The 12138-nt window shown below is 42.6% G+C and overlaps 1 protein-coding gene across 6 annotated transcripts in view; it reads left to right on the top strand.

Moving 5' to 3' along the window:
• Positions 1 to 6524: 6524 nt before the first annotated feature.
• The window catches only part of WASHC2A (WASH complex subunit 2A), a gene marked incomplete at its 3' end in the record, with an annotated part of 46956 nt that continues 41342 nt past the window's right edge, over positions 6525 to 12138 (top strand). For all 6 annotated transcript variants that reach the window (XM_084245359.1, XM_084245363.1, XM_084245360.1 and 3 more), the window contains exons 1-3: positions 6525 to 6569; positions 9981 to 10043; positions 11210 to 11383. In XM_084245359.1, the coding sequence (XP_084101485.1) occupies positions 6540 to 6569; positions 9981 to 10043; positions 11210 to 11383 (267 nt within the window). In that variant the 5' untranslated portion in view covers positions 6525 to 6539. The remainder of the gene's footprint in view (positions 6570 to 9980; positions 10044 to 11209; positions 11384 to 12138) is intronic.

Genomic DNA, 12138 nt, shown 5'->3' with positions numbered 1-12138 from the left:
ATCACCACCACCACCACCACCACCACCACCACCTGAAAGAAAAGTTTTGCCTTTTCAGATGTTAAGATTCTACAAAATTTGGAGAAATTGACACAGTGCTTTGAGTTCAAGGAATGGACTGACATTTGGCATGATTAAAGAAAAACAGACACTTTAGAAAAAGTATTCTCTAAATGCATTTCCCATGGACAAACTCCCTTTATCCTTAAACCATATCACGAGTTGATAGTGACATGTAGCTGCTGCCATTGTCTCAATCTTGCCAGTCACAATATTAGCTTTTGGGATTTCTTATCTGAATGGTAAAGATACCCATGAAATACATTGGGCAAACTGGAGATGATGAAAGAAGTTCTTTATAAGCATTGGGTGGTTATATTTAAGATTTAAGTCATGACATGTGTATTTTGGTTCCTTCCTTAATTATTAGCTCATTGTAGCTATAGTTCATATTGACAATAGAATGTGTTTTCTTGGTAAAGAAAGACAGCTCTGCTGTAGGGCAGGATATCCTGGTAGTTGCCAGGCCTGGCAGTGATCTGCACCTGATTTTGATCCTCTTCAATGCCATACTTGAGATGTTTGAGCAAAAATTTCAATTAATGTATGATTAAATTCATGCCTTTTCCCAAAGGGATTCGAAACAAAGCTTGAAAAAAAGTCATTCAATTAATAATCAAACAGAAGTGGCAAATCAAGATAAGAAAAGGAGACATGGTAGTAAAAAGACTATTATATCTGCAATCAGAACTTCAGCAGGCTCCTAGTTCTCAGGAATGTAAAGCAAACAAATCTAGCTGCACAGTTCTCCACAGAAAGAGAGAAATATTCCAAGTTCTTAGCAGAATACATTCCATCTCACCTCTTGGATTTCTAAAAAAAAAATCAAATAATATTTTAAAAAATTAATTTAAAAAAATCTAAAATTTCTAAAATAAAATCCTCAATGCAACTTTATATAGCAGAATCTGATAAATATAATGCATAACAGTTTGCAGCACAGATAGAACTGAAAGTTCCATACCTCCATTAGGTCTTGCAGGGTTGAAAGAACATGTTTTTAGAAAAACCTGGGTTTAAAGCCCAGTTCTACTATTCACTATTTGCTTTTACCATGACAACACATTTAATTCTCTCTTTTTCCTCTCTTTCTCTCTTCCTTCCATCCTTCCTTTACTTTCTTTATATTTTTGGTGTATCAGTCACAGTCTACTAAGAAAAAGATTGCATACTCAGAGGTGCAACATTTAGCAAAAGGACTGTGCAAAGATGTAGGTGGGACACAGGATGGCAATATTTTTAGGTGAACTATTCAGTGACATTACATGCATTCACATTGCTATGCAACCATCTCCACCTCCCAACTTTTCCTCTCCCTAAACTGAAACTGTACCCATTAAACAATAATTCTCCATGCCTCCTTCTCCCAAACACTGTAAGCCAACATTCTTTCTGACTCTATAAATCTGATTATTTGAAGTACGGCCTGTCCTATACATGGAATCACACAGTGTTCATCTTTTTGAGTCTGGCTTATTTCATTTGGTATAAAGTCTCCAAGGTTATCCATATTACAACATGGATTAGAATTTCATCCTTTTTAAAAGCTAAATAATATCCATTGTATGTATAGAGCACACTTTGTTTGACCATTCATCTAATGGGTGTTTGGGTTGTTTCCACACTTTCAGCTATGTGAATAGTTCTCTCTGAACATTGGTAGTCCCTGCTTTTAGTTATTTTGGGAATACAATCAGCCCTCCAAATCTGCACATTCAACCAACTTCAGATTGAAAATGCATACTTTCTAGTTAGGCCTATGGTGGTTGTGTCTATACTGAATATGAACAGACTCTTTTTTCTTGTTTTTATTTCCTAAACAATATAGTGTGACAACTAGTACATAGCACTTATATTGCATTAGCCATTCACTAAATATTATCTCCTCCATTTTCTCTATTGTTTCCCTCTGGAGATGAAAGCTAGAATGTCTTTATCTATCCTTAATATCTCTTAGCTTTCCCATCTTTTCTTTCCCTTTGAGTTTCATTTTCAGACTCTCAGTCCCCAGCTTAATTCACCTTTCATTGTGTCCATTTTTTTTTTTTATAGAGGCATGCTTTATTTATTTGTTTGCTGGTTTGTTTGTTTGTTTTGTTTATACATGCACTGGGTACAGTCAGAAGCGCGGGAGGGTTTGAGAATTCACCAGAGCCAGAGCGGCGAGCAGAGCAGGCAGAAGGACCGAAGTACACTGCTGAGGGGAGCAGCGGGCGGCAGGAGGGGTCTGCACGCCATGTGGGACCCTCCTCTGGTGGCCGGGGAGCAGCCGGGGATCGAACCGGCGCCGCAGAGGCTGCGGGCAGCTTCGCAACCCAGCGCTCAACCGCTGCGCCACCGGGGAGGCCCCTCATTGTGTCCATTTTGTTACTCAGTTCATCCTTTGAGTTTTTTTTTTCCTTTCAGCAATTTGAGCTTAATTTTCCTCTTATCTTTTTCATGATTTGTGTATATCACACTCTCTTTAACTATTTTTTCTTTGCAAAAGACTTCAAATAGACATTTCTATTAGAAGATAGAATAATAGAAGATAGAAGATAGAATAGAAGATAGAATAATGACTAATAGAAGATAGAATAATGACTAATAAGCACATGAAAAAGTGCTCAACATTACTAATCATTAGGCAATGGAAATTAAAACCACAAAGAGATAACCACCTTATACCCCACAGGATGACTATTTTAAAACAAAGCAAAACAAGACAGAGAATACTGTGTTGCAAGAATGTGGAGAAATTGAAACCCTTGAGCTTTACTTAGTGGTGTGGCTACTATGGAAAACAGTATGTAGTTCTTCAAAAAGTAAACATAAGATTACCCCATGATCCAGCAATCCCTTTCTAGATAACCAGGGGGATGGGTTCCAGGACCTTTAAGGAAGCTCAGTTTGTAACAGGGTGGTCCCCAGGAAAGGGGGAGGTTCCCTGCCCCACCCAAGGGAGGGTGGAGCTGAGCAGGAAGAGGAGAAGCTGCAGAAGAGACTGAGGAAGGAAGCAGGATGGAGCAAGGAGACCTGGAGGAGGCGGGTGGAGCCTAGAGACACGTGAAGAAACTGCGCTTGTCTTTTGGTCGTGGACTGGGTGACACAGATGTGGGTGACACAGATGTGGGTGAGACCGGTGGAGAGGTGACCATGGCAGCTTTTATCTTGATGTTGATTTTGCTCTTTTCCTTCCGGGCTTGTTTGGTTGTTTGTGATCCTTTTCTGTGGGTCCCCACTGGAAGATGCTTTAGACTTGTGGCAGGCCTTAGGGCCTTGCTCTGGGCCAATCCCATATGGATGGACTTTTACCCACGAGGGGATGGGTAACTTTGGGTGCTTCATTTAGAAACTAGACTCTTTGCCTTACCTGTATTGTTTCCTAGTTTTATTAAAGATCCTTCCCATTAAAGTCTCATATGTTTTGTGTTGATGCGGCGGATGGCAGAACCCATTTAGAATGGGCAGGTTTGCGGGGCTTGGGCTGCCCCTCTCCCTGTCCTAAAACAAGTTCCCTTACATAAAATGGAATAGTACTTGTATGTAAACCATTGCACACCTTCCCATATGTTTTAAATCATTAGGTAAAGTCTGATTTAATTTTCAAGGAAATTGTGTATCATTTGTTGTGAATCTGATAAAGAATCAGATTCCTTTTCCTCAGCATGTACTTGCCTTTGCTCAGATGGCATATTTGCTCATCTAGACTGGCTAGGCATTCGCAGAATAGGCTGTGTAGATTACAAATAGTTTCCCAAGTCTTGCACAGTAGAATGTATGACCTCTCCTCCCAGAATCTCAAGGGATGAAAAGGGTTTGCCATTCTTGGCTGTGGACTAATAAAAATACTATCCAATCTTGACCACAGGTTCCTAGCACCCTGCTAAGTAAAACTGTTTGTGTCTTCTGGGAAGCTTTTATGTAACTTGACTGAAAATTACACTTTAGGTAAGATTTCAGGAACACAAAAAACCTTGCCGTGTTAATTAAAACTCTTCTGTGACCCGCCTTGAGCTATCCACTTTCTGAACTCCTGTGTCAAACACAAGAAAAGAAGAACCGTCTACACCTTGGCAAGGAAAAGTTGGCAACACAGCAAGAACAACCGTATGTCGATTCCTCTTGATTAGTCTCAGATTTATGTGGTTTGCTATTTAAAAATTTTCTCTTGCTTATAAATCTTTCTGTTTGGCAAACAGGAAACATTTCATTAGATCCCTTCTAAAAGAATTTTGTTGTGACTAGTAAAATATTCATGGCAACGATATAAAAAAGAGCAATCCTTTTTGATGATCTAATTCCACACTACAAATTACAATTATTTCCTTTCTCTGATCCCTTCTAACTCAGAGCTTTGTCCATACCCTGACTTCACGACGGAGAGCGGAGATGCAGCAAGGAACAGGCACATCTGGGGAGGACTTTTCCTGCACCCAGACTGTCCGACGTCTACAGCTTCAAGGCTGGTAGTTATAGATTCCTTTTGGAGTTGGCTGTCTGCAGGCGCCGGGATGGCTGTGAAGCCGGTTCAGATCACAGGCAGTCACGGGTTCCGCCCAGCTGAAGAGCAACCAAGCTGACCCCACGCCTTCAGCGCCCCCTGGCGCCCGCACGTCTGCATCCTCCTGTCAGCTCCAAGCCTAACTTTCTTTTTTTTAAAGATTTATTTATTTATTTATACAAGATTGATTGATTGATTTATACAAGCACTGGGTACAGTCAGAAGCGCGGGAGGGTGAGAGAATTCACCAGAGCCAGAGCGGGGAGCAGAGCAGGCAGAAGGACCGAAGTACACTGCTGAGGGGAGCAGCGGGCGGCAGGAGAGGTCTGCGCGCCATGTGGGACCCTCACCCGGCAGCCGGGGATCGAACTGGCGCTGCAGAGGCTTCGGGCAGCTTCGCAACCCAGCGCTCAACCGCTGCGCCACCGGGGAGGTCCCTCCAAGCCTAACTTTTAATGCAGCCGGCCGCCGAGGCTTCTTTACCGAGGCGCAGCACTTCCGGTCACGTGCGGCCAAGGTCACGTGTACCGTGATCACGTGAGACGGGTCCTGCGCCGCCGCCGCGCGGCTGGGGGTCAACTTCCGGAAGTTTGCGGGCTCCGGCCAAGGAGGTGCGGGTGGCTCCGGAGCCCGCGGAGCGGCAGGGTCGCGACGGTGAGGGCGGCGGGCCCGAGCAGGGCTGGGGCGGGGCCGCCGGCTTCCCCCAAACTCAGCCTCACTTCTCGTCCTTCCCGCTGCAGATGAGCCGGTCCACCTCCGAGCTGGAGCGGACGCCGGCGTCCGAGCCCGTGTGGGAGCGGCCCTGGTCGGTGGACGAGATCCGCAGGAGCAGTCAGAGCTGGTCGCTGGCGGCCGACGCGGGCGTGAGAGGCGGGCCTCGGGGACTGGCGGGGCGGGCGGGCCCCGCGGGCTGCAGGACGGGTGCCCTCTGCCCCTTCCACGCGGGCTGGCCCCTTCCTGGGTTCTTAGTAACACTCCTTCTTGCCCTTGAAGACGCCCCCTTGGCTGTCCGCAGGCGCCAGGGAGGGGTGGGAGCGCTGACGTTAGCCCCCGGAACGCACCCTCACGTACTTCGGCCCAGACTCAGGGTTCTTTTCCTTCTTCGGTCTTGCTAAGCGTTTACCCAACTGCATCCTGACGCGGCATATCGGGTTCACTGGCGTTGCGGGATGGTTGTGGCTCTGGTGAGAAGATTCCACGTTGGCACCTGGACAAGCCGGTGCCTGGAGATCCTTGAGTGGAACTTTTCTAGCCAGGCACCCAAGCAGCTCAGAACTGTGATTCCAAAGCCCCACATGAATAGGATCGAAAAAGAGAATGGTGGTTGGTTATTTTAGCCTTCGTGTATCTTCCCTGTAGAATGACAACCAAACAGGACTTTGAAACGAAATAGCGAGTTCTATTTGACGCCTCGCTACTGGTTGGCTGAGTTGTTTTTATTTATTTATTTATTTATACAAGCACTGGGCACAGAAGCGCGGGAGGGTGAGAGGATTCACCAGAGCCAGAGCGGGGAACAGAATAGGCAGACTGATGAAATACACTGCTGAGGGGAGCAGCAGGCGTGGCAGGAGAGGTCTGTCGCACCCTGTGGGACCCTCGCCGGTGGCCAGGGATCGAACTGGTGCTGCAGAGGCTGCCAGCAGCTTCGCAGCCCAGAACTCAACCACTGCTTCACCAGGGGAGGCCTTGTTTGGCTGAGTTTTAAAATATTTTTCAGCGCCATCTAGTCCTGTGAAAAGCAGCATCCCCTTTACATTCCAACGTGCACACAAAGGTGGAAGGAACTGGGTTATTTTTTGTTTTGACACAGAAGAGAGGCATATAATATTGATACTGTTGCATAATTTTTTTTTAATAGCTACTACAGTTTCTACAGGAATTCTCACAGCAGACTATTTCTAGGACCCATGAAATCAAGAAACAAGTGGATGGACTAATTCGGGAAACTAAAGCCACAGATTGCCGGCTACATAATGTCTTCAATGACTTCCTTATGCTGTCTAATACCCAGTTCATTGAGAACGTGAGTTACTTAATTACATCAGACTTCTAAATAATACTTTTTCAAGGAGCAAGAATCATTGTGATATTATATGATGTATTACTAAGTTTTATCCTAAATTTGGACAGAAGTAGTGGTGCTTTTTTAATTAATTTTTTTAAGTCTTCAAAAAATCTAATGATAAACTTTTCCTGTATTCTGATTTTTCCATCCCTTTTTAGTTTCGAGAGTAGTTAGCATTTGTGCTGAATTGAGTAGTACTCAAACAAGCATTGTTTTGGCATGTTCTTTTTTTTTTTTTTAAAGAGTTATTTTTATTTATTTATACATAGAAGAGCTGGGGTGTAGGCCAAAGGGGGTGTATGTGTGTGTGTGAGGGAGAGAAGATTCACCAGAGACAAGTGGGGAGCAGAACAGGTAGATTGACTGAAATACACTGCTGAGGGGAACAGTGGGTGAGACAGGAGAGGTCTGCTGTGCCATGTGGGTCAGCACAGGGCCAGGGATGAAACTCATGCTGCAGTGGCTGCCAATAGCTTCATAGTGCTGAGACTTAACCCCTTATTCCCCTTAAGAAAAACCATACAGCTGATCTGTTCCTCTGTTATCAGCAGGTGACTGCAGTTATTGTCCATTACATTCTGATAAATTATATTAAAGATGTGTGTGCGTGTGCTTGGAATATTCTCAACCAGTGTTTTGTTTGGATGACTGAATTTATGACATAGAATCAACTCTAAACAGATTACTGAGCTTTAACCAAGTGTGATTTGTCTGTGTTGTTGACTACATTTTTAAATGCCAGGTTCTAGGAATACGAAGGTATGTTAGAGCCTCTCCTTATGAGAGATCACAGTCTTCCATAATGATGTAATTCCAGAATAGAAAGGAAGCAAGTGGGGTTGGAGCCAAATGAGTACAGGAGTGACTGTAGAGATGAGCGTGGAGAGGAAACTTAGTTAGGCTGATTTGTTTCTAATAGGATGAGTAACTTCTGAGTATTAGCATTAATCAATCTATGAAAAGAGAATTGTTAAAGGAGGCTATTTCCTGAGATTGTTAAATATAAAGTAATAGAAAAGATTCTGAACATTGAGGTCTTGTGAAAAACCCAAGATTCAGGGTTAAGAGAAGACCAGATAATGTCATGCAGGTATGTTACGCAATGTGTTGGTGCATTTTTTAGTATTTCAGGTTGAAATGCCTTTTGGGGAGCCCTCTGTAAAATAAACATCTTATTTAAGGTAAAGGTCTTGCAATCACTTTGCTAGTAATTTTAAAATGTAACAAGTAAGATGTGTAGTAATTTTCCGGCCATCTACATGGAATGTCCATGCTTGGCCCTAAGCCTCTTTCTCACCGAAAGAGGCAGTTTATAGAACTTTAATCTCTGCATGCATATGCAGCCCCATCCATCAAGCTGAATTTTGGTGTCCTTTGAAATATACACGTTGTTCTCATTTTGTGCCTTTCTTGCTCTGTCAATGTTCAACTCTTCTCTGCAGTCAGTGCTGCAGCCTTAATCTGGGTAAGGAATATGTTGGGAGGTTTCTTTTGTACCTAATGTTCTTGTACCAACACCTGATATGTTGATACTCAATTGATACACTGTGTGTGTAAGGGGGCAGGTAGTAGGGGTTGATGGTATATATCATAAAGTTCTTTTTCTGAATTGCAATTTTTGGTCTTTTTTTCTCCAACTCTTCTAGTTACGTTTTCTTAGATTCTGAGTTTTCCATGATCTAATTCTTGTTTGTTTTTTTGTTGATTTTTTATTAGTTCTTTATTTTTGTTCACTTCTTGGACTCCTTGTTTTCCATCAATCTCTATTCCCTTAGTCTTTATGCCTCTTCTTCCAGTCTGCAGTCAGAATTCTTTTCTGTCTGTCTCTTTCTGTGCTGCTAAATTTACATGGTACTTCCCAGATGCCCCTATGATGGGTTACATGTTGTCTCTATTTGTGGTAGAGCTTGATGATACTGAGATTAATGATTAATAAGATTTGGCTTTTTTTTTTTTTTTTTAAATATGTTTTCTTCAAACCCTGATACTGGTGCTGATGTATTTAAATTTTGTCTTGAGTGATGGTGCCATTTGATTCTGTGTAATTTATTGGAGGAATGTTCAAAGTTAGGTTTTTGGGTTTTAGTAATTAAAACCTTAGCGGCAGCTACCAGGTTGCAAATTTTGTTTTAGAGTTAGTGAAATTGAAGAACAATCAGAACTTTTTAGGTCAAGACTTGTAAAGATTCAAGAGGGGATCCAGAAGGAAAAATACTAATTAACACAGGTCGGTGCTTCTGTGTGTAATCAGAAGGGAACACAATTTTTAGAGCTTCATTAATCTGTTGATTTAGGAATTTTGTCTTGACACATTAAGTGACCTAGTTAATGACTTCTTTAGGAACACTTGCGTGATTGTAATTTTACATTTGTGGCTATGATTTGATGCATCCAACTTCTCTACTAAATATTATATTCCTTGATTCCAGCACAAGCCTGAGATATAGGAAGAGGATGAGTATTTAAATGAATGAGCAAACCTATCAATAAAAAAGAACCAGGCTGTGTATAATCTGTTAAATCCCCAGCCCCTGGTCCTATTTTCTCAGCTTTCCCAACTTCACCTCTTACCCATCTCCCCAAGAGAGGAGAAGATCCTTTGAGGATACCAGGCATATTTAACAATTATGGGTATGGCTACCTGATTGTAAAATAATAATAAAAAGAAAACAAACCACAAAGCTGTGTCATTCAATAAGGTTGAAGGAAGTTAGATTGATTATCTGCTGTGTACTGAGTGCTTGAGATGCATGGTACTAGTCACTCTTGTTCTTCTGATTGATTTCTTAGATACCTTGCTTGGTTTTCCAGCTGTAGGTGGCTGTGTCTTGTGGGGTAGTTTTTAATGATAAGCAGAAGTAAAAAGACTTTCAGTGGGAAGACTTCAGTTCAGACGTAAGTGCGAAGCTCAGCCTTTTAGGTTCAGTAATCCTGCTATGTAATTTCTGAGATAATGTTGGTAGCTGCCGTGTATTTTTTTTTTTTTTTAAAGATCTATTTATTTATTTTTATACAAGAACCGGGGTACAGGCTAGATATGCGGGAGGGTGAGAGGATTCACCAGAGACAGAGCGGGGAACAGAACAGGCAGACTGATGAAATACACTGCTGAGGGGAGCAGCGGGCGAGACAGGAGAGGTCTGCTTCGCCATGTGGGATTCTCGCTGGCCAATTGGGATCGAACCCGTGCTGCAGAGGCTGTGGATAGCTTCACAGTGCGGTGCTCAACCGCCTGTGCCACAAGGGAGGCCCCTGCCATGTCTTAAATAATTATTTCTTCTTTGTTTTCATCTATAGTATTTTGAATTATTGTGACTTATTCCAAATAATGTTTTGACCATTTAAAAATAAATTTGCTTCTATATTTAGCGTGTATATGATGAAGAAGTGGATGAACCTGTACCCAAGGCTGAGACAGAAAAAGCAGAACAGGTATTTGCATTAAATCTCTTTTCCATTAAGTTTCTGACTTAGAGAAGCATAGTAGTAGAGGTTTATGTGACTAAGTGATGGTGAACAGATGTGTAAATATTGGGGGAAATGAGAGACAGACAGCCCCAAAATGGAACTCTAGTTTGTCCCTGAAATTTAGTGTATTAAGAAATATATAAAGCTCTTGAATTTTGGCTTAAGAATAGAACAGAGATTGCAGAGATTATCTTTGTTTTTTGTTTTTTTTTTTAAGATTTATTTATTCATGCATACAAGAACTGGGATACAGGCCAGATGTGTGGGAGGGTGCGAAGATTCACCAGAGACAGAGCTGGGAACAGAACAGGCAGATGGACTGAAAAAACTGCTGAGGGGAGCAGCGGGTGAGACAGGAGAAGTCTGCCATGCCATGTGGGTATCTCCCTGGCTGGCCGGGAATTGAACCTGTGCTGCAGAGGCTGTGGACAGCTTCACAGCGCTGTGCTCAACCCACTGCGCCACCGAGGAGGCCCTGGCAGAGATTTTTAGTAGCAAGACAGATAGTAAACATTTTAGGTTTTGCTAGCCATGTAGGTCTGTCTCTTCCTTACCTTTTTCTTCTCTTCCGCCTCTTTCCCTTCCCCTTTTAAAACCTTCGAAACCATTCCTGTATTGAGGTATATAGAAATTGGCGGTAGGCTGAACTGTAGTTTGTGGTTTCTTTGAAGACTTGTTTCCCTATCCCCTTCGTGACTGCATTGATTCTCATTAGCCAAGCTTAGTGTGATACAGTCATGGTGAAACTCAGAGTCTAGCCCCTTTCATTCTGCCATAGCAGGAAACTGAAGTGCCCTCTGAGGGCTCAGCTGTGACACTCCTTGTTAGGGCCCTTTTACAAAGGTTACCTAGTTGAACCATTACACAAAAGTTGTGCTTTTGTTTACATACATGTTGAACCTGGAGCTCCAGGATCTAGGTGTTTTGATGTTTGCTCAAAAAGTGACAAACTTGGGATTTAAAACATACTCTGAAGTCTGTGTCAAGGTATTTAGCAGGATCTCCTTAAGATTATTAAGATTTTCCCTAAGTTTGAATTTTAGAGAATACTCACAGTGCTTTATTGGGTAGAGTGGGGTCAATATATTGGAGGCCCATACTGAATGGTGATTTTTTTTTTTTTTTTGTAGGAAAAGACAAGGGAACAGAAAGAAGTAGATCTCATTCCTAAAGTCCAGGAGGCTGTGAACTACGGTTTACAAGTATTAGACAGCGCATTTGAGCAACTAGATATAAAAGCGGGAAACTCAGACTCTGAAGAAGATGATGCTAATGAGCGGCTGGAACTGATCCTTGAACCAAAGGTAAAAACACTCAAACTAAATATTTGTGATTACACCTATTATCTCTTGGGTACTTTACTTTGGCACAGTTTTAATAAGACATAGACTTTGACTTTTTGGAAGTAGTGTGTCACTTAACAGTCTCATTTTGACTCCATCAGAATGACTTGCTTTACATGAGAATTGATGGAGGTACAAGGCAGCATGTTACAAACACAGATGTAGGGCATGACTCCTACTCATAAGATGCTACAACAGACAGAAGAGATAATATTATGTACATGCGTCACCATCTAAGTGTTCTGAGAGAGCATTGGTTACTAGCTTGGGGGAAATAAAGGTGAAGATTAGGTTTGATTTGGATTGATTTTGAAGGATGGCAAGGCTCATGAAAGGCAGAGATTTAGGAGAATGTGCAGGGGGGAGGGGGGTGAGAGGAGTCACCAGAGACAGAGTGGGGAACAGAACAGGCAGACTGAAATACACTGCTGAGGGGAGCAGTGGGCGAGTCAGGACAGGTTTGCTGTGCCATGTGGGTAGATCCCTGACTGGGGATCGAACTCGTGCTGCAGTGGCTATGGATACCTTCAGAAGTTGTGTCTTAACCCCTGTGAGGTCTGTATCTTAACCCTAGGGAGGCCCCGAGTGTGGTGTACTTTTTGATCCTAAATTTGTAATGTGTGGTGGGTAGGACTCAGAAGTAGAGGACTGATGGAAGGATCTCCAAAATGTATTGTCATGTGTACAGTCTCCCTTCTCCTATTTTTTTCCTCTAG

Source organism: Talpa europaea (genome assembly GCF_964194135.1).
Source record: "Talpa europaea genome assembly, chromosome: 10".
NCBI lineage: Eukaryota > Metazoa > Chordata > Mammalia > Eulipotyphla > Talpidae > Talpa > Talpa europaea.
Note: the sequence above shows the minus strand (reverse complement) of the source record. Positions and strands in the feature narration are given on the sequence as shown.